The 23167-nt window shown below is 37.1% G+C and overlaps 1 protein-coding gene, 1 long non-coding RNA gene and 1 pseudogene across 7 annotated transcripts; 2 read left to right on the top strand and 1 right to left on the bottom strand.

Moving 5' to 3' along the window:
* Nucleotides 1-3003: 3003 nt before the first annotated feature.
* Nucleotides 3004-6238, top strand: LOC133736126 (exopolygalacturonase-like; annotated as a pseudogene).
* Nucleotides 6239-7237: 999 nt separating this feature from the next.
* On the bottom strand, nt 7238-11683 carry LOC133740369 (probable receptor-like protein kinase At1g11050). 2 transcript variants are annotated; one of them, XM_062168317.1, is made up of 8 exons: nt 10560-11683; nt 10302-10455; nt 9983-10193; nt 9827-9880; nt 9643-9733; nt 9404-9554; nt 7639-9281; nt 7238-7544 (listed from the first exon to the last, which is right to left on the bottom strand). In XM_062168317.1, the coding sequence occupies exons 1-7, from the start codon at nt 11390-11392 to the stop codon at nt 8973-8975; spliced, it is 1803 nt and encodes a 600-aa protein (XP_062024301.1). In that variant the 5' UTR covers nt 11393-11683; the 3' UTR covers nt 7238-7544; nt 7639-8972. The 2 variants fall into 2 exon arrangements, with proteins under 2 accessions (XP_062024301.1, XP_062024300.1); XM_062168316.1 differs by having other exon boundaries at nt 9643-9880.
* Nucleotides 11684-13976: 2293 nt separating this feature from the next.
* Nucleotides 13977-22427, top strand: LOC133735253 (uncharacterized). Of its 5 annotated transcripts, none has more exons than XR_009858863.1 (4): nt 20852-20875; nt 20977-21040; nt 21274-21366; nt 21893-22427. It is a non-coding gene; the product is annotated as an uncharacterized LOC133735253 (long non-coding RNA). The 5 variants fall into 5 exon arrangements; XR_009858860.1 differs by lacking the exon at nt 20852-20875 and having other exon boundaries at nt 20885-21040; nt 21893-21934; nt 22274-22409; XR_009858864.1 differs by lacking the exons at nt 20852-20875; nt 20977-21040 and adding an exon at nt 13977-14216.
* The last annotated feature ends 740 nt before the right edge of the window (nt 22428-23167 follow it).

Genomic DNA, 23167 nt, shown 5'->3' with positions numbered 1-23167 from the left:
CATCATTGCCGCCAGGCCGTTGTAGTTTAGTCTGTAATTATATGAATCAGCACATTAATTCACGCATCACTATACATTTGGAACCTGAATGCTTCAGCTTCGATTAAGAAATCTAAGCTAACATATGGACATGAAAACATAGTTAAAATTAAACACTATTAATCAAGAGAGGGAAAACTAGCATTCCAGACCCTCAAAAGCGAATTAAGGGATCATGTGCTTCCAGAAATATCGTCATTTTGATACAACTTAGGTAAAAATTAAGACTTAATTTGAGTTGTAGCAGCATCTCATAACTTAATTCTGATGTATAATAGTAAGTTTTCTTTGATTATATAGAGTAAAGTTCATTAGAATCATTACCAACAGTTCCGCTATTGGTCCTTTTAAATGTTGACTGTTTAACAACTTTAGCATCGAGTGATTGGTATGAAATTAAGAAAACTGGAATATGGGGAAATATTCTGACCTTACAAGATACAATTATTAGAGGAAGGGATGCGAAATTTTGGTTTGAAAAAGTAGATCTGTAACTTATTTATTGAATAAATCGAGGCAGACTTGCAAAAATCCAAACCCTAGAAATGCGAAATTGAAATTAAAGCAAGATTAGAAGATAAACCTGGTTGAAATCATCGTTAGAGGGAGCACACGAGAACGCCCAATGGGTAGAGAGCGAGAGAGTTCTCGCAACGAAAGTTCCAGAGAAGTGAGTCAACCTTTTTAGAGAAGTGTTAATCGAAGATGAAGATCGAAGAGAAAAAGACCGCCCCAATAGTGATCTATGAAGGTTATCGTTATGGGTTCTCAGCGATGGCTGTGGTTGCGAGTCTGCGAGGGAGAGAGATGAAAGATGGGAGGACAGAGCAAAAAGATTCACGGAGTATCGAATAGAATGAGACGCCCGGGTTTTAGATAAATGAAATTTAGAATCCCGAGCGTCCTTAATAAGTTATAAAGACAATTTTTTAAAAATGCGTCCTTGTAAGTTTTAACCACGTGTCTCCAAAACTGATTTCTGTAGTAGTGTATGTTGCCTAATGAAGTTGGATTCAATATTAACTCTTAACAACAAACATAAGTATGGATAATTAACATTAATCATGTGTGCAAAGGAAAACAACAATATTTGTCTACATATTATCTAATTAAAGTTTAATTATGACAACAACTAGAGCTTACCTTTTTTTTCGGCCCTGGGATTATAATAATTTGATAATTAGATAATCATGCATGTACTTTGGCTCAAGTTTGAAGGGTCCCAAACCAAGAGAAAGAACAAACTTCAAGTACCTTGCTCAGTTTCCGGCTAAAATCTGACCTAGTTACGCACTTACGCTAATGCTTTATTAAAGTTTTATCGCTGACAAGCTGTTATCAACACTTCTTTCATGACATACCCAATCTCTAGCCTTGCGCTACTTTTACCCTATCTGATGACACGCATGTTGACCACCACTAACTTGGTTGGGAAGGTAGCATTGCAAGATAACCACTATTAGATTGTGGGGACGCTGCTTGCACGACAGCCTAAAATATTTAGGTTTATTGGAACGATGCCTACAGTCTGGAAAATGCGGATATATTTGTCCATTCGGGCGGTGGAAGATCATTTTGTGTTCCAATTTTGAAATAAAGTTATCGAAATCAGTATCTGAACAATGGGCTGTGGTTTTACAAAAACTCTTTGTTGGAGCTGGCGATGTATGATGTCCCATTTTGCATATCGAAATGGGAAGCACAAATATGAGAATTGGATCAACAATATTTGGACCAAGAGAATATCCAAAGAAACAATCGACTTAGCTTGATATATTTCAGATTTATTTTTTGTGTAATCTTATGCATTGATATTGGCAGAATTGTGGTGACAGTTGTATGCCATTTGAAGGCTGGATGAGTAGTCTTTGTAATAAAATGTTCGTTATACTTGAGCATAGGATGAAAATCATGAAATCACATGTCTCTGACATAAACCCAAATTTACTAAATTTAGGCGAGACCCATAAATCTGAAAATTGTTTACTTTATTTAGCTAAAATCATTGGGGTTTTTGAAATTTTTCACGTTTCTGGACACAAAACTTTGTTAAAACACGTATTTTCATACAAATCATAAATTTTAATTTCTCATTAAATCCATAATTTTTGCACTATTGGCCCCCCATTATTTGTAAAACGTAAACATGTGGCAATGAAAAAAGAAAAGTCTTCTAATTTGCACTTAATTGAGGCAATAATTTTATCATACGAACATTGCTGTATAAGAAGAGAAGAAAGAACATTTAAACCCACAGTATCTACTCATTGAACAAAAAGAACCAAAAACAAAAAATGATTGTTGTGATATCTTCTCTAGTGTTTAGGACTTCCTTGTTTTTGTAAAACTAATAAAAAAAAACTTGCGATTTTGCATATCGAAATGAGAAGCACAAATGTGAGAATTGGATCGACAATATTTGGGCCAAGAGAATATCCAAAGAAACAATCGACTTAGCTTGATATATTTCAGATTTATTTTTGTGTATCTTATGCATTGATATTGGTAGAATTGTGGCCACAGTTGTATGTCATTTGAAGGCTAGATGCGTAATCTTTGTAATAAAATGTTCGTTGTACTTGAGCATAGGATGAAAATCATGAAATCACATATCTTTGACATAAACCCAAATTTCCTAAATTTAGGCGAGATCCATAAATCTGAAAATTGTTAACTTTATTTAGCTTAAAGTTTTTCACTATTCTGGGAGCAAAACTTTCCTAAAACACGTATTTTCATACAAATCATAAATTCTAATTTCTCATTAAATCCATAATTTTTGCACTATTGGCCCCAATTATTTGTAAAACGTAAACATGTGGCAATGAAAAAAGAAAAATCTTCTAATTTGCGGTTAATTGAGGTAATAATTTTATCATCCGAACATTGTTATATAAGAAGAGAAGAAAGAACTTTTAAACACACAGTACCCACTCATTGAACAAAAAGAACCAAAAATAAAAAATGATTGTTGTGATATCTTCTCTAGTGTTTCGGACTTCCTTGTTTTTGTTCTTGTTCTCATGGATAACAAAAGGCCATGATCTTAATCTCTTTCGTCAAACAGAACATCTTGGTCGACCCATGGTTTTCAATGTGATGCGTTATGGAGCTGTTGAAGGATGAAGAATTGATAACAACCAGGTAACGTTTTTGTGATGTAAAAGCTTTCGGATTTCGGGTTACCATGTGAAATAACGAGTTTTATCATATTAAATCCAAGAGCAAGTGATCGTGAGAGCATGTCTGATATTCTCAATGTTAATGCATATAGGCATTTTTGAAAGCATGGAGTGAAGCATGTAAATGGGATGGAAGAGCAAAGGTTGAGATTCCGGCAGGAACATTCAGGTTGTTCCCAGTTGTATTCTTAGGTCCATGCAAGGGTCGCATGGCCCTTGTAATCAAGGGAACTTTGCTGGCTTCTACTAGTCCATCAGCATTGAGTCTGAAAATTGGATAAACTTTCGGAGCATTGAACAACTGACAGTAGCCGGAGGCGGTATGCTGGACGGCCAAGGAGCCTCGGTTTGGTTTCTTAACGATTGCAAAACTAATCCCAGATGCAAAGCTCTCCCAATTGTAAGTTCTTACTTTATCAGTTTCATAACAGAGTATTCTCTCAATTGAAAACGTACAACACTTAGGGGGGTGTATTGTATTTGGATTTGTGCAGACTTTTTTTAATTGACAGACTTTTTAAAAAGTCCACAGACTCTTTAAAAAGTTGATAGACTGCTATTGATTTCTTAAAACCATTGATTTTAGCAACAGACTTTTTATTGATTCTTGAAAATCTATATACTTTATTATGAATGACTTCTATAGATTTTCTAGTAAATAAAAAAAAAAACAAAGAACACAACTAATGCAATCCAAATGCAAAGCAAGATAATAACTCATTGCCTCTTCAATAGTCAAGTATCTTATAGTAGAACTTGACTCAAATGAATGATTATTACTCTGTCTAGCTAGTTTGTTCTCATTTCTAATCTCCCACTCAACTTAAAGATACAATATAGATCACTTGATGCTTATGGTTAATTATTCTCATCAATTTTGTTTTCACCTATATATTAACATATATCATAAAAATATTGATCAATGTCTTGATCTATAATCAATCAATCGAAATTCAATTGTTCAAGCTTTCCTTGAACCATGATATAAATTCAAATCGATGAGAATAATTAATTAATAAGACAAAACCTAGTATTTCATAGCAACACTATTCAAGGTTTTAAGGGTAGACCACAATATTTGGGTCTTAGGGTTTCATAAATCATTTTTTTATTGCTATTAGAGTATTAGGGTTCCAAGTATCACAATTGAACAAAAAAAAAAAAAAATCACATTCAACAACTACAATGAACATGTTGGGTATCAAAAAATATTGATATCATGAAAAATTAGAGAAAAGATAAGGAGAAACAAGAAAGAGAGATGATAGATAACCAACCTCTTTGCGTGTAGAGAGAAAACTTTTATAGATTTAAAAAAAATATATATATATCTTTGATGGACTTTTTCAAATCTTTGGTCTGGTGGCTAGAAAATTATTGGAATTTGGTATGCATAGTTAACACTACAAAGTCCATGATTATCCTTGATTTTCTAATTCCATAAGTATGAATGAAATTTTGAATACCTCTGAACTTTTATTCATTTTTAAAAGTCCTAATTGAATACCCCTGGATTTTGGTGGAATTCATAAAGTCTTTAAAAATCCTAATCGAATACCCCAAGACTTTCATGGACTGCTGAAAGTCTATATTGAATACACCCAGACTTTTAAATTCCATAGATTTCTTAAAAAGTTCCACTAATTCCATATACAATACACCCCCCTTAAAGTTCATGATCATAACAGATGTAATGCCATATGTATTACATTACTTACATTTGCATCCTAATAATACAAAGAGGTTGCCTATTCTTTTAAATTTGTTACTATAATGAGCATTAGTTTCCATCAGCGAAGCAATTATGGCCATGAGATTGTCTATATATACAACGGGAACTTGAGAAGGTGTTTGTTTTATGGTCGATAAATATGAATCTTTTTCTTCACTTTAACTAAACACACCACACCCCCTAGTGGGATAGTGAGTGGTGGGCAGTTTAAAGGAGTGGGTGGTTAACTAGTTGTGAGTTTGTTATCTTTTATATTTTTCTTTGCTAATATTATCACTTTGACTATATTGACTCTCACTACATACTGTTCTATTGTTTTATGATATTTTAAAGGTTATTATCTTCCTTGAGCTAGCTTCTCTTTATAAGTAATATAGACATTTTCATGGATGTGATCACATTTAACATCGATCTTCTTGTGATGATCAGTCAATGACTTTCGACTTCATAACAAATGCAAGTGTTCATCACTTGAGATCATTCAACAGCCAAAATGGTCATTTCAAGGTTTATGGATGCCAGAAGATGGACTTCGAAAACATTAGAATATCAGCTTCTGAGGACAGTCCAAACATCGATGGCATAAAAATTGGAAACTCATACCGCATCAGAATTAGACGAACGATCATTGAGACCGGTGATGATTGTATAGGAATTGTGTCGGGAAGTCAGCAAATCCACATTTCTAATGTCCTTTGCGGTCCCGAACATGGAATTAGCATCGGAAGTCTTGGAGGGCATAGTTATACAGAATATGATGTGGAGGGAATTTTTGTGAAAAATAGCGTTTTCAAAAAGACTGACAACGGTTTGAGAATCAAAACATGGGCTCGGGATTCTCCAAAACCCTTGAAGGCTTCAAATATTGTGTTCGAAGATATTAACATGATTGATGTCATGAATCCCATTATCATCGATCAACAATATTGTCCGAACAATCAATGCAATCAACAGGTATATATAATATTGATCTAGGGCATTTTATTTTACACTAAAACCTGAGTTTTATTTGATGAAACTAGCTAGGGTTTCTCACATTTCTTGTTCATTGTAGGCTTCTTCATCAAATGTGCAAATCAGCGATGTTACATTCAGAAACATATGGGGAACCTCTTCTTCCCAAGAAGCAGTGACTCTGAAATGCAGCAAAAGCAAGCCATGCAATAATATAGTGATGGAGAATATCAAGTTACCTCATAATGGTCCCAAAGGAGCTGGGACTTCCATCTATGATAATGTCATTGGCAACTCTTATGGCTTACACATCCCTCCTAGTTGCATATAAGTGCCATCTATTCTTTACGTATTTATAAGTTTCTAGACCTAGTTTTAGTTTTCATTTTTTTGGCTCAATTGCTAGTTGATTTTGCCGAGAAGTGAAAATGCACAAAAGACGTACTCTAATTTAATTCTTCATTCAATAGTATGTATTATGTAATAAGTTCAAAAAATAATTTTGTCATTGATTTGACTTACTCATCCTCTTAGTCAGTCGATCAACTAATCACTTTTTTTATCCTAGAACTACATCGTGCACGAATTCAACGAATTTAAGTATCATTTAAGTTGTGGTTGATGTATGATCACCATTTATCATATAGTGTTGACAAATTTTTAATTTAAGCTAAAAAGAAATTGTCTTAGGATAGCATATAAACTTATCGATCATACCGATCATGAAATGAGTATACCTCTCGTATAACCAATTTTGTTCATTGCTTTGTACTAAATCAATCATGAAAATGGTTCAAACCCCCCTTCTAAATAGTCTTGGATGAACTTGCCAAAAAAAAGAAAATCAATCATATATGGTTGAGGTCAAAGCTACTCTGTGTTTTGCTTCTTCTTCCCCTTCATTTTTGTGCTAGATAACTAGCATACTGGCATGAGTTGTGAGCAAGTTAAACAGCTCTTTCTTGGGGTTTAAGAAACCCCAACTCAGCCCACACCAATTGCCACCACCACCAGAGCTTTTAACGCTATCATTAACCGTCTCTCATCTCAAGGATCTCACTATGAAGTCCTTGTCACATACCACTCTATGCTCAAAACCCACATAGCTCTGGATACCCATACCTTCACTAATCTGCTCAAAGCTTGCACCTAATGGTGGAAAACCACCCAACCACCTTTAGAATTTAATCTGTTATTTCTATTTTTTCTAGAGCGTAATCCATTTGGTGTTGACATGGATGAATTCCTGGTTACAGTTGCACTAGTACAAAATCGAAAATAGATAACGTTATCTAGATAACAGTTTGTGGTTTTTTTTTTTACAACGGTATAGTCGAAATCATTATCTATATATAGTAAAAAAGTGTTGGTCCATTGGTTAGAAGTTTTCTCATTTAACTTGTACAACGGTGTGTTCGAAATCGTTATCTATAGATACTAATAGAGTGTTGGTCCCTTGGTTCACTACAAAAAAAAATTGCAATAGCCTGCACGGCGCGTCCCCGTCACCAAAGGTTATTTTGCAGTCACAAAAGACTATTGGCGACGACTCTGCGACGGCAATGCTTCCGACGCCGTTGGTGGCGTCGCCAATGGTATTTGCAACAGTCATGTTTTCAGTTGGAGGACCTAAGAACCTACATCAAAGATAAATATAAAATAGTAGAGTTAAGTAACAAATAAATTACATTGCCCTGAGCTTAATATACTTTAAGAGACAGATAGAAGTACCTCGAGTCCAAATTACATTCCATGAGAGAAGCCTTTGTCACAATAGCAATACTTGTGCTGTTGTTATCATTACCACTTGTGCAATTGTTATCATCACCATGTTCGATAACACCTGCAACAATTCCAATGAAACCTAATATCACACACTAGAGAATAAGAAGTTAAGAACTACTGAGCAAGCAGGATTGCATGAATAAGAATTTGCCCTTCACGAGGTTCTGGTCTAAATGTTAGATGCGGAATTTCAGCTGCAGGAACATGATAATGACGGCATGGAGGTGGTCGATTGTCCAGGCGATGGCGCGTGGCGATTAAGTGGACAGCGAAGACGCTGATGGTGGATTCCACAGCCATGGTGATACGGATGATGGAAGGGTTATGGCAATGGAGGGAGAGGAAAGAAAAGAAGAGAGAGAGAGAGAGAGAGAGGAATCGAGAGGGAGTGAAGTTTTTCTATTTTTCGTTGGTCAGAGTTTCACAGAGATAAGATAAAATTTTGATACTCCCTAGTCTCTCCTGTCTCATGCGTTCACACGACGACAGTTGTAAGGAAAAGATTTCTAGTGAGAAGAGGGGGGGGACTCTCTCTCTCTAGAACCCATTTCTTTTTCGCTTTGTTTGGTTATCCGAACAACATAATTGACACAATATAAAAATCCACCTCACCCATTTTCTAATCAAAAGATATTTATATTAGATGGCCACGTGATTTGGTATTGAAGTTTTATAATATTACTTGGAGTCTGTAGCATCACTCGTGTCAAATCATTTTATCAAACACCCAACAAAAAAAAAGCTCTCCAATTTTTTTGGATGAAGCCCGTAAAGGCACAAACAGGCCAGACCAGAAAACAAACAGGCCTAGCAGCAGAATACAAAGGTAGAAAATGACATGATTTGGATCTGGTGGAAGTCACATAAAACAAGTGTAATTCATCCCATAAATAATTCATCCAATGAAACAAGAAACATTAGGGTGTTGGGAACATCAAATCTTTCCCTCTAGCCAAAATGCCAAGAAATTTGTTCGCTTAGAGATCATCAACCCACTCTAGCTACCTTCTACCCTAAGAGTTTTAACAAATAAATCCATCAGCGCTTCTCTTGCATTGACAATTTCATACACTTGGCAAGGGAAATCTCCAGCTAGCCTTTCTATTTTAATTTGTTCCCTTAGGAATATGCAGTTCATTGAAATAGAAAGGCTGCATGATTTTATGTCCAAGGGAACAAAAGGAACACAAGTGCATTCCAAGGTGAAGACATCTGGACATAAAATTATGAGGCTCAAAGTGTAATTTGTAAACACTCTCTAACAGATAGGCATCGAACCTCTATCGACCTTCAGGGACGCTAATGGTTACCAGATTGTTCGAGAAAATGCTAGATGATGGAGAAGAAGAGCAAATAGCTTTATAATTACTATGTGTTGAAAATGCAGGCTCTTTGAATAGTGGAAGTGATGTAGCTTCATTAGCCAACATGTGAACTACAGAAGACATTGTTGGTCGATCAACTGGATCTTCTTGAACACACAATAATGCTACATGGATACACCTTAAAGCTTCATGAGGCAGACATGTTTCTCTCACTGATGCATCAATCACCTCCAATCCTCTACCTTCATTCCATAATTTCCATACCTAAGATAAGACATATATATATATATATATAAATTTATGGATGTTTATTCACTTAAATTTGAAGCTAATTTATAGTTATAGTCAGTGCAGCTCACAAATGAACAAACAAGACTTTCACTTACCCATCCAGCAAGAGTTAGTGGGTGTTCAAGATGATAGAAAGCGAAATTCCTCCTTCCACTTACAATCTCCAGCAACAACACTCCAAAACTGAATACATCCAATTTCTCAGAAAAATGGCCATAGCGTGCATACTCAGGTGACATGTAACCGCTATATGAATTAATAATGGAGAAGTGAGTAATAGCAGTGATTGCATTGAGTTTTTAAATATGGAAATTATAACCTTACATGTACTTACTATGTCCCAACAACCCTGTTGGTATTTGCTTCAGTCTGATTTATCTCGAAAATCTTTGCCATTCCAAAATCTGAAATTTTGGGGTTCATTGCTTCATCCAACAGAACATTACTTGCTTTTAGATCCCTGTGAATGATTTTCAATCTGGAGTGTTTGTGGATATAAAGTACTCCTTGAGCTATACCTTCTATAATATGAAAGCGTTTACCCCAATCCAACTTCGTGTTTTCCCTTGGATCTGATCATAGAAACCATAAAGAAGAATGACTAACAATGAAAATAAATGTATCCTAGACATCAATAATAAAAGAACTAATCTAAAGTGTGAGCATGTATGTACCAAACAAAAATTTGTCCAAACTTCGATTAGGCATGTACTCGTAGATTAATATCATTTCTTCCTTTTCAATACAGCAACCCAAGAGCCTAACAAGATTGTTGTGTTGGAGCTTTGCTATAAGTTTTAACTCATTCATGAACTCTTGATATCCTTGCCCTGACTTCTTTGACAGTCTTTTTATGGCTACCTCTAGATTCTCATTTAAGATGCCCTGAAAAAGAAGAAAAATGCGAGTGAAACTATTGAAGAACAAGATTGAGCATATTATGAAGAAATGGGTACTTGCAACAATATTGGGAGAAGATAGTGGAAATGTCACCTTATAAACAGGGCCAAACCCTCCCTCTCCAAGTTTATTAGCTTCAGAGAAGTTGTTTGTAGCAGCTAATATACTCCTTAAACTTAAGACCGGTAGTTCTATATCATTCTTCCCACCTCCAGCACTAACATTCCTAATATTCTCACTATATGCCCTGTTACAGTATTATTGTTAGAGCATTAAAAGTTTGATTTATTTCAATCTATGTGCTATGCTATGTGAGTGACAGAGAGAATGTGTTTTAGCAAACAACAGTACCTTTTCTTTCCCAAAGATTTCTTCCATAAGAAGTATAAAAATAATACTGTAAGCAACCCTCCTGTTGCTGAGACTACTGCAGTTACAAGAGCGGTATAGCTCTTTTTGCGCAAACCCACAAGAGCGACATCCAAAGATAAACTAAAAATACAAGACATGGCGCCCTGACTTTCAGGACCAAAGCTGTTGATCATACCAGCAGCATAAAGAATTGTAAAGTACCAACAATCTCCAGAGTGAGAACTGTTACCATCAATGGCGATTAATTGTTGCTGAATTTTAAAGCCAGCCGCTACGCAAGCATCACAGGATGAGAGATCAGTGAGGTCTGGCTTGCATGCAAAGTCAAGTACAGTGGTCTGATTAAGCTTGGAGACCCAATCTTGGGAAGACTCAATTTGGGCACATAAATTGGGGCTAGTTACAAATTGTGAAGGGTCAAAACAATAAGAGACAAGATTAGGAGGGAGTGCTAGAGAGGTAAGCTTGGACTGGAAGTTCTGGAGGCAAGAATTTGAGGCTGCTATGTTGGGGAGTTGGAAAAAAGTGGTGGCGTTGAGGTGTTGAGCAGTGCCTATTCCAAAGAGAGACAATAGGGTTTGACAACATGGGATCTGGGTGGTGTCCATTTGGGGGGTTTTAGGAGGGGCTTGGAAGTTTTTGCATGATGAGGAGTTGAAGGGGAGTCTAAGGACATAGCTGAGATCAATGGGGCATGTTGTTGTGTTGCTAATTATTTTTGGAGATTGAGCAGTAGAGAGAGAAAGTAGTGAGAGAAACACCAACAAAAGCCCAATCAATTTCATCACTTCAGCCATAAAAAAGACCAACATCCAATTTCAATCATCTTATATCCGCAAATATATCAGGGAGTTGCAGAGGTCTACCTTCACATCCTCAAGTCAATTTCTCCGGGGGCTAAAATTCAAAGAATAAACTTCTCTGCTTAAGACATTTGTTGCACCTCTGGAAGAACCAAGATCAAGTCGTTCATTGATTGGATATCGTGTTGATCATTTTAACCCGTCGTTGATCATTTTAACCCGTCGTTTCTCTGTCACTGTGTGTCCCTGTTGAGCTTCCATTGTTGAATGTTGACTGTTTTCTATTTGGGCCGCAGCCTCCCGCTGTTTCTTCAAATTTTTCGGGATATAAACAATCAATTATTATATTATACATTATTATAAATATACAAAAGTAAAATGGGATTGGCACTGTTCAATGAACAGTGATGAACAGTGATACAGTGGCACTGTTAAAATGAGTTGGTTGCTGACTTAGAGTTTGATTTTTGGTTAGTTTTTTGAGGTAAAATTGTAGTGTTTGATCATTTGAAAATTTTGATTGATTCTGGAGTCTAGAGTATTCCAATGTTTTTTATTGTTGTTGTTGTTGTTGGAAGTATCTGGGGTTCTAATTTGATAAGAACTTATTGAGGTATTATTGGGTTTTGATTTGGGAAGGAAGGAAGGAATGTATCTCAATGTATAAGTTTCAGTTACCTGTGTTGTTATGCTGCTGTTTGATTTAGTTTTCTAATCTATCAATTTTGGTTTATGCTTTAGAAAGTGTAGATCTGGTATGTCTCAAAGTAAATGCCTCCAAGCATAAGATAGGAAGGTTAGCCTTGCATTATAGAGTCCAAAACAAAAAGGAGTAAATCAAATAAACTTCAAAACAATATCAGGTATGTTTCAAATGGTCTAGGAGAAAAAGGCAATGTGCTCTTCTAGAACATGGCTAAAAGGAAGTGATTAAGGAAAAAAGCAAAGAAGCAAAATGTGTAATTTTGTTCATCCTTATTCATCAAGGGAATTATTTGGTTGGGATCTACATCCTGGCCAAGTTTATGGATATCCACAGAATATGAATAGACGGAGATACACTCATGAGGCCATTAACATATATTACAACATTAATAAAGTTTATGGCTCATGTCATGTAGCCATGTCAAGGTTGTATTTGAAAAAGTAGATCTACTACTAATGATCAGGTCATCACTATAACTCTTATGAAATGGATCTGATAAGAGTACAAGGTAAAAAGATGCAACTGCGACAGCAATAGCATGAACAGTTGAGAACCCCCTGTACAGAAGGGGGAAAAAGGCATCAATACTTAAGTTAATAGGAATATCAGAAAACTCAGTCTTTAGTGTGGTAAAAGACTATGCACATATACATCTGAGGAAGATATTCCTCAATTTCTGATATTCCTTGAAGCTATGAGGGCTAATAAGATTTGTTAATTTGTAAACCTTCAAGAGCAGAATTTCATCAAGTTCAAAATCCACACTGATATATCAAGCCTCCCTTTCTCTATGTTGGTTTTGCAGGTGAGACTTACTCTTGAAGAGTCTAAAACTGAAACCAGAGGCTTTGGAAATCCAATTTTGAAGGTCTGGTATTGATTCCATTCTCACTCTGTTCACTAGGTTTCAGTTCCGACATATTTTTCCTCCAAAATTTTACTTTGATTCTCTATACACGACTTCATTTATGTACATATTGATTGTTTGGATTTTTTTTTCTTTTTCTTTTCCTTCTTCTTGAGTTTCTGAAGATGTTGGTTTAGTTTTCACCCAAAGGAGAGAAAGATTTGATGCTAGGATGCTCCATATTCTCATACTATGTGCTGGAGAGAGCTGAAGATTTGAAATTTATTGGGTTTTGTTGACTATAGGAGTGGAAACAAAACACTGCTTTGACTCTTCCTTTGTATTATTATTTTGCTGGGGTTTCTTTTTTTAACCAAATATTGTGTTAGTGATTAACCACAGAAAACAATGAAATCTATGCACATTGTCCTCTTTTCTTTTTTGCCAAGAACGTTATCGCTTAGTGTTGGTTGAGTTCCAATTCCATCATTTTTACTTTGCAATTCATGTCATATTGTATCATCATATCTGTATCATGTGAGTTAAAGCTGGCCTTTGATTTTTTAAAAAGCATATGTCATTTTCTTTGAAATGCATGTATACTCGGTAACTTTTGCATTCATGATTGTTTTCATCCATATTAATTAGCTGTAAATTTTGTCTAATGTATTTCAATGAAATAATGAATCGTGGTAAAAAAAAAGTGTCCAGAGGGATACATATTGTATCACAGAACAGTTTGTGGTGATGGAAATCAAAGGCTTGGAGGAATCAGATAATGTGGAAGTACTTTCTGGAGCAATTTAATCGGGAACAGTTTGCGTCTCTTCACAAAAACACTATTCTGATTAATATAATATATGGTATTTTATCAATGTGATCGATAGTACAGCCATTTTTAATTGTATCTTTCATTATTGTAAATTATTATCAAACAACAAATCCCGCGGCAAAGCGCGGGTACGATTGCTAGTACATCTAAAGCCGAATCACTCTTCCTTACACTGTTCATTACTGTTCCTAGACACTGTTCATTAGAATTGGCGGTTTTGCCCTCGGTTGAAATTTTTTTGCAGCTCTGCCACTGCCCACTGACCTGGATATATCGCTCTTCCCGTTGTTTTCATTTTTCTCCTGTAGTCATCATTTTCAGTTATCAAGAATGAGAGAGAGAGAGAGGGACATCGGAGGCAAATCCGTAAAACATAGAGTCGTCGCCCAGTGAAGCCAATTGAATCCGATAATTTTAAGCTTGGGTCATTCTGTCATCTAATTCTCAGGTCTGATTTCTGCGAAATTGGGAGTTTCGAATTTCCGGAATATTGTCTTGATTCCATTCTTCTGGGCTTGGTTATTGTGGTGTTTGGATGGAAATTGGGGGTTTTGGATTTTTGGGTTTTTGGTGAAATTGGGTTTTGGGTTTGGTTTGTTTGATTTTCGATTGTGGAATTTGAGAATAAGGGTTTGGTTTTTGCTTCATTGTTTATGGCTTGGGTGATAACGGTGTTTGTTTGTTTGTTTGATATGTGAACTGCTGATGCCGAATTTTTAAGGCATCTAACTATAGACTTCTTCATTTGAGTTGTTAGTTCGACATACATATGAAATCCACTAGTTTAATCATTACATATGAAATATACTTTTAGTGATCCACTCACCAAATCATTGCAAATGCATCTGCAATGAAATATTGCAATGAAGAACATCTATTGTTTCCTTCAATTATTAAGATAACATCATAACATGAGTATCTGAGAGGTTGAAATAATTCCCCTTGATGTGGTAGGTATGAAAGAATAAAAACAAAAGTAGTTTAAAACGAAACCAAAATTCATAGAGTTGTTTTACTTTGATATAATTGCAATATGACATAAAGCATAGCAGAGTTAGGAGTGTAGTTTGATGCAGACTAGATTGTTCAATATTTTATAGTAACTGAGAAGGTGGTTGGAAAGATGAAATTGAACAAAAAGGTGCCTACCTTTGTGTATGATTTGAATGATTTGGGCAAACAGTGTATTCAAAAAGTGTGTGAGATATAATTTACCAGCCAAGTGATTTTAGTTTTTGTATTATGCATAGTAGACAATATGTGAAATGTTATGATTTAGGCCTTTAGGGAAACACAGGAAAAACGGCTTTCAATGTGGTTTAAGGTGGTTATATTTATCCTTGGCAGTTGGAATGAAACTGATCTAATGAAGTTGAGATGTTTTTGTAAAGTTGTTAATGAAGCGTAAAGCTGTCAGAGTGCATATGTAGTTATGTTGATGTTTTTACAGGATGAGTTGCAAAGTCTGTTAGTTTTGTCATTTTTGAGTACAATATTTTTAGTTCCATTTTGAACTTGGACCAGACAAATCATAAATGGTTATATTAAGTTTGATTGCTTAGTGATTAAAATAATACTAGCATGGTTGTTAGCCGCTTTTAGAATTGCTCCTTTAATTTCCGCTTCTGCCAAACACTTCAATCAAATCTATACACATAAACAACCTGTATATATGTACTCATTTATTCCACAACATTTTTCCTCATCTGTATTTCCACCTTTCTTTACTCTTCTATAATTTCTTTTCACAGCTTCTAACACATAACAATCTCTTAATCAACGTTTCTTTCACTTGCAAACAATCAACAATCAGTTCCCGCGGCAACGCGCGGACCTAATTTTCTAGTACATATACTAAAGGCGCTAGAGCGGCACTGTTCCTAGCAATGTTTTAGTGAAAGGACGATTTTGCCCTTTTTTTTCATGATTTACGTCTTGCCATTGCAGATCTGGGTTTTTGGCCGATAGAAGGGTTGTGATCAGACCAAAAACAAAACGAAGAAAAAGAAAAGTGATTGTCGTGTTTGAGCAGAAAGCGAGAAGGGTATCTGGTTTTGTTTTGATAAGATCGAATTTGTAGCTTCAGTGGGTGTAGTTCGTAAGTTTTCTCCTTTCTGCTGCTATTGCTTTTGTTAGTTTTTGTGTGGTTTTTGATTGGGTCTTTTGCTGTGAGGAAGAAGAATCCTGCGCTATCTGCTATATCCTTTCAGCATATAGGCGAATCGAGCTTCAGCTTCACTGTTCTGTGTGATCAAATTTTGCCATCGACGTCAACGATCGTGAAAGCTAAAAGACAATGGAGCCAGAATGATTTCAGTATATTTAATAATGAAGTTACATGGCTCTATATATAGAGATCTGTACAGCAGAAGATAAACATATACAAGAGAGAGGACTCTTGCCTAACAAACTAGATAATTACAGAGTGAATCTAAAAGAGTTATCAACAATCAACAGAGATAAACTCATATATATCACAAGATACACATTCTATCTAGGAGACTCCAATATCTCTACGTTGTTCAGGAGTCTTGGAGAGATAAATGGACTATGCTTATCATCCCCCCTCAAGCTGAGAGGGCATCTGCGAACTGTCAGCTTGGACGTCAAGGTAGCAAAGCGAGGCATGGGCAAGCCTTTTGTAAAGATATCAGCAAGCTGATCATCTGTGCATACATAACGAATATCTAATTCACTTCGTATTACCTTCTCTCTCACATAATGATAATCAACTTCAACATGCTTCATGCGACCATGAAAGATTGGATTAGATGCAACAGCAATAGAACTGAGGTTATCACACCAAATACGTGGCAGGGTAAGGAAAACTTTAAGATCACGTGCTCAACCATGAGAGTTCAGCAGCTGTATAAGCAAGCTGCCTGTACTCGGCTTCAGTGTTAGAGCGAGAGATAGTCTTTTGCTTCTTTGAACTCCATGAAATCAAATTGGGACCGAGAAAAATGCCATAACCACCAGTTGAATAACGATTGTCCGGATCGCCGGCATAATCCGCATCAGAGTAAGCTACTAAGCGCAATGACCCACGACGATAGACAAGACCATGATCAAAGCTATACTTCAAGTAGCGTAAAATTCGCTTGACAGCTATCCAATGGACAGTAGTAGGTCGATGCATGAACTGACACACTTGATTGACAGCAAAGGAGATGTCAGGACGAGTGATGGTTAAGTATTGCAAGGCTCCAACCACACTTCGATATGTTGAAGGATCAGATAATGGGACACCATCATGTAAGCTTATTCTCTTACCACTTGCCATAGGAGAAGCAACAGGCCTAACATATTTATTTGTAGTTTGGCCAACAGATCAGTGGTGTATTTCTTTTGTGTCAAGTGAAGACCAACGTCACTAGTTGCAGCTTCAATGCCCAAGAAGAAGTTAAGGGAGCCAAGGTCCTTCATGGAAAACAATTGTCCCAATGTCTTAATAAGCTGCATGATGTGAGTAGAGCTATTTCCAGTAACTAGGATATCATCCACATATATTAGTAACACCAAAAACACACCATCTCGATCAAGAATGAAGAGAGAATAATCAGCGTGTGACTCAGCAAAACCAAGCTCCTCCAAGTAATCCGAAAAACGTTTAAACCAAGCACGGGGTGCTTGTTTAAGACCATACAAAGAACGTTGTAATTTGCAAACATGATTAGGAAGTGTAGGATCAATAAAACCTGTTGGCTGCTTCATTTAGACATCCTCAGATAAATAACCATGCAAGAAAGCATTCTGCACATCGAGTTGACGAATTGTCCATTGATGATGGACAGCCAAAGCAAGAACAACTCGGATAGTCGTGTGTTTTACGACGGGACTAAAGGTTTCAGAATAATCAAAACCTTCTTGTTGATGGAAGCCATTTGCAACTAGACGAGCTTTGAAGCGCTCAATACTACCATCTGCACGACGCTTCACGCGAAAAACCCACTTGTTGGGTAATATGTTCGTTGCTGGAGAAGGAGGAACGAGCACCCATGTACCAGAAGAAATCAAGGCATGAAATTCAGATGCCATCGCTGCTTGCCACTCTAGATGTTGTGCAGCCTGTTTATAGGAACTAGGTTCAAGAGTGTGAGTCTGTGAAGTGCTATGCATAGCATATTTTGGATTAGGTTTGAAAATCCCATGTTGTGAACGAGTAATGATACGAGTATCCTCAGTAGATGGTAACGTACCTTGACCAGATGTAGGAAGAGATACCTCCACATTGGAGGACTGCACAGAGGGAAGAGAGGACAAGGTAGGAGATGTAAGTGGTGGAGAGGATGAGGGCAACGGGGATGGTGATATAGGTGGTGGAGATAAAGGCGGCGAAGGTGGTGATATAGGTGATGGAGATGAGAGGACAGTGGGATGATCTGTAGGGGAGGACGATCCAGGTGCAGGAGAAGTGAGCATGGCCTGTTGGAATGGAAAAGTATGTTCATCGAAAACCACATGTCTTGACACATAAACACGACCAGAAGTAAGATCTAAACAACGATACCCTTGATGATCAAGAGAATATCCTAGAAACACACAACTTTTGGACTTAAATTGCATTTTGTTTTGGTTAAAAGGACGCAAGAAAGGGAAGCAGGTGCAACCAAACACACGGAGATAGTCATAATCAGGAATACGTTGAAACAACTTTTCATATGGAGATGCATGACCCAAAGTACGTGAAGGCAGACGATTAATGAGAAAAATAGCAGTATTAAAAGCATCAACCCAGTGAGACAGAGGCATATGTGCATGAGCTAGCATAGTTAAACCAGTTTCAGAGATATGACGATGTTTCCTCTCTGCCAAACCATTTTGTTGTGGTGTTTTGGGACAAGAAAAACGTTGGAAGATACCATTAGTTTCCAAATAATCACGAAAAGCATGACTTTTATACTCACCACCTTCATCACATTGCAAGACTTTGATTTTGGTCGAAAACAAATTCTCAACATGTTTCTGGAATTTAACAAACATAGAAAAAGCCTCATGCTTGAATTTCATAGGGAATATCCATGAATAACGGGAGAAATCATCGATAAATATTATATAATATTTGAACCCCTGTACAGAAGAATTGGGAGAACACCATACATCCGAATGCACAAGTGCCAAAGGTACATTAGAGACAGACTCTGATAATTTAAAAGGAAGCCGAGAACTTTTTCCTAGAGGACATGAATGACAAAATGAGTTTTCTAAATGGCCTTGCAAACGCAAGGATTTATTTGACACTAGACGAGACAAAACAGGAGCTGCTGGATGGCCAAGCCGAAAGTGCCAGACTTGAGCACACGTACGAGCGCCAAAAAATGCAAAAAGACCCTTAGATGATGCATGAGATGGAATTAAGTGAAGCGGGTACAGGCCATTTTCACTCCTGCCGCGGAAAAGGATCTTCCGCGTCCTGAGATCCTGGATAAGAAAGAAATCAGGGAAAAACACAAAGAAACAATTATTGTCTTTGGCAAATTGATACACAGAGATAAGATTGGTAGAGGCAGAGGGACAATGAAGAACATTAGGTAAAGTGAAGGATGAGTGTTTATGAGTTAGTGCAGTAGACCCAATATGAAAAATATCCAAACCTGAACCATGGCCAATTCCATTGACGTTGTCAGCGCCATTATACTGACGAGGGTTGGTGAGGTTGTGAGCATCAGAGGTGACATGAGCATTGGCTCCAGTGTCCATCAGCCATGTAGTATCACCAGAACGAGTAGAAGATGATGCAGCCATTGCAGTAAGGCGCTTGGTGGGAACCCTTCCCTCATAAGACAAGTTCATTCGGTTAAAGCAGTCAAGAGCAGTATGACCAGCACGCTCACAGATTTGACAGTGTACTCGGTTACCAGTATTGAAGAAGGACTCAGTAGAGGAGGCATGACTTGGTTGCACTGAGGAAGAACCACTAGAAGAGCCACCACGAGGGGAAAATGATGAACGTCCACGTCCATTAGCAGGAGACCAACCACGGCTGCCACGACCATTGCTAGGAAATCCACGACCCCGGAAAGATCCACGAGGTCGAGAAGCAAGGAAGGCAATGGTACCGGTATCAACAGCAGCAGAAAGAGATTGAGTTGCCATGCGACGTTCAGCACTCAATAATAAAGCCTCCAAGGCTTCATACGAAATGGGAGTATCACGTGCCTGAGCAGAGCTGACAGTCATCTCAAAGGCAGGGCCAACATTATTCATTACAATAGAGACAAGATCATTATCATCAATTGGACTACCAGCTAAGGCAAGACTATCAGCAATAGAATTCAACTTATCAAGGTAATCAGAAATTGAGAGATCTCCCCTCAGTGTTTTCAGCAATTCACCACGCAACTGAAGAATGCGGTTTTGCGAGGAAGAAGCATAGCGCTTCTCTAAGGCCACCCATGTAGCACGAGCTGACGTTGAGCGAGCAACCGTTGACAGTACGGCCGGAGTCAGCGAAATATTAATCCAACTGAGGATGAGCTGGTCTTGTTGGATCCAAGCGTCATATTCAGGATTGACAGTATCGGTGAGCTTGTCTTCCTTGTCCTTCAAGAAAGACGGAGGGCAGGAGCAAGAGCCATCCACAAACCCCATAAGGTTGCGAGTTGCGACTCTTCAGTGTTAGGACCATCTAAGCAATCCACAAAGGATAGTTTGAACGGTCTAGCTTGATAGACAGCATGCTGGAGACATTCTGAGTAGCAGTGGATGATGAAGAGGACGAAGCACCAGTTGTGAGACCCATCGAACTCGAACAGGATCAGAGAAAAAAATATATATGTTTGTCGATTAGACTTTAGGGCTCTGGTACCATAAAAGACAATGGAGCCAGAATGATTTCAGTATATTTAATAATGAAGTTACATGGCTCTATATATAGAGATCTGTACAGCAGAAGATAAACATATACAAGAGAGAGGACTCTTGCCTAACAAACTAGATAATTACAGAGTGAATCTAAAAGAGTTATCAACAATCAACAGAGATAAACTCATATATATCACAAGATACACATTCTATCTAGGAGACTCCAATATCTCTACGTTGTTCAGGAGTCTTGGAGAGATTAATGGACTATGCTTATCAAAAGCTTGGTGGTATTTCGATTTGGTACCAACACACTCTAAACTGATTTTCTTGAATTGGTTACGTTTTTTTTCCAGTTTTCTAGCTATTATAATCGGTGTTGTTTCTTTTTGTTTTGTATCCAGTGCTTTGTGTTTTGAGTGGTTCGAGTTTATGACGAGAATATTGGGTTGAAAACAAATAGAATAGGTGTGGTATTTGATTGTATTTATTTTTGTTAAATTGATTAGCTGAAAATTGTGTTTGTTGTGATTGGGCTCTAGCGTCAGACTTCAAATAGAACAGCTCCAGTTAGTGAATTGGTTGTGTATCAGCATTTTTACTTTCTTTCTTTTAAAAAGGAAGCATTCTATATGAACTATAACAGAAAGATTTTTGTATGAATTGTTCATTTAATTAATACTTTTTAATTCAATTTGCAGACTATCAACTCAGCCACGATCGTGAGATAAAGAGATTGGGTTTTTCCCGTGGTTCTGGAAAAGAAAGGACAAGAGGAGAAATTTAATCCCAAGGTTTGAGAGCTTTTGTTATCTGGGTTTTGTTCTTCTTTTGTTAGAGTTTATTTTTTTTTTTTGGTGAGAAGTTTGTTAGGTATTTGAATCACTTTGGTTGATGATTTTTGTTCATTTGAGTCATTATGTTTGATTGTTTGGTATCCGAGTTCTCAAAGTTTTTGCATTTGATTGATCATGGGTAGTTTGGCAAACTGCTTCTTTGTACCATTTGGTTCACACAGCAGCTCTCTCTCTCTCTATAGCTTCTGGGCAATTTTTTTACTCCCTATGCTTTCTGTTTTCAAAAAAGGCTCAGTTTTTAACACCGCCCCATTGTTTCAAAAGCCATTTTGCACCACTCTATTGCAAATGGGTGAGTTGCTTTCATCAACATTGTATTACCGCGAGGGTCTTTTATAGAGATATTTCAGTTTAGATGGTAATTAGATCATAGAAGAGAGAGGCAACTTAGGTATCAGTCGTCGCTCATCATATTCTGCATTTACTTTCTAATTTGATTCACACACTATTTCTTCATTGACAGGTACTGGTGGTATAAACATTCACAATCAGGAAGAATTTCCAGGTGGTACAATGACAATCATCTTAAATGTTTCTGCAAATTTAACTCTCGATTTCTCAAACTTCTTTGTATTGTTTTTGAGCTAGAATCAAAGGAAAGTGCAATAATGAGCTAGGGGAATCCCGACAGGAAAGAAACAACCATCCTATACAACATGAATTTCAGTCATGAACAAACTGATTGTTGAAAAGTGATTATGTCTTAGCACTGTATTAGATTCTCCCATAATTCCTGAGGTTTACCACAATCAACAGTCAAATTTTAGTACATGGTTTCTTTTTAGTTTTGTATTTTCATTTTTTGTGTTATTACCTAATTATGCAATGTTTGTTTTCCATTCAGGTCAAGCTGAAGAGATATTTGGAAAGGAGGGAAGCTGAAGGAGGGACTTGATCTACTTCATCTTTTGTTGTAAAACAGACTTAAATCTTTTGCTAATATAATGATCATGTCATATAGTTTTTATGCTATTAAATTTAGCCCTTAAATAACGTTGTGTTAGCTCCAAAACCCGCGATAAAGTGCGGGCACGATTTCTAGTATATTCCAGGAGTCCCAATACATCCTTATAGCCAACCTCAAGAGGAAACTAACTCATTCCAACACCATATACCAAAACCACCAGTATACCTGTAGAGGCATCTCCCCATTAGATTGACAACAAGAAAACATCAAAATTGAAACAATTAGTCCTTGGAGATAACACCCTGACAATGACACCACCATGAAGTCAAGACAACTAAACCCTCGCTCAATTAAGGAATGACTTATTAAACCTAATCAAAAACCAGAAAATAAAAACCTAATAAAACGAAAAAATGGACTGCAGCCATCATCTTTCCGTATCCACAATGCCAACTCCAACAACTCATATTCAGCCACAGTATAGTCAGGGTGCACAGCTCTGATAAGCTCGACTCTAATAACCATACACCTTAGCCAAAGACCAAACCTCCACCACCAACCCCGGGGAAAGATCTTGAAATCAATCAAGCCTCCAGAATCAGATGCTCATACCCACCGAACATCAATCAAATCCAGATCACCCAAAGGTCGATCCTAAAACCATATACTCACCAGCCACTTTACCAATCCCTTCCAAACTTGATGTCCTCATCCAAAATCAACCCAGATTCTAGTGACCTGTCGACTGAAGCCAACCCCAATCCAACCAAACCCGTTTTGACCGTGCACATTGTTTGAGCCCAAAAGTAATTTTGGCAAGATCCTTTAGTG

This window comes from Rosa rugosa, chromosome 3 (assembly GCF_958449725.1).
Source record: "Rosa rugosa chromosome 3, drRosRugo1.1, whole genome shotgun sequence".
Taxonomy (NCBI): domain Eukaryota; kingdom Viridiplantae; phylum Streptophyta; class Magnoliopsida; order Rosales; family Rosaceae; genus Rosa; species Rosa rugosa.
This window is presented reverse-complemented; position numbering and strand designations above follow the sequence as displayed.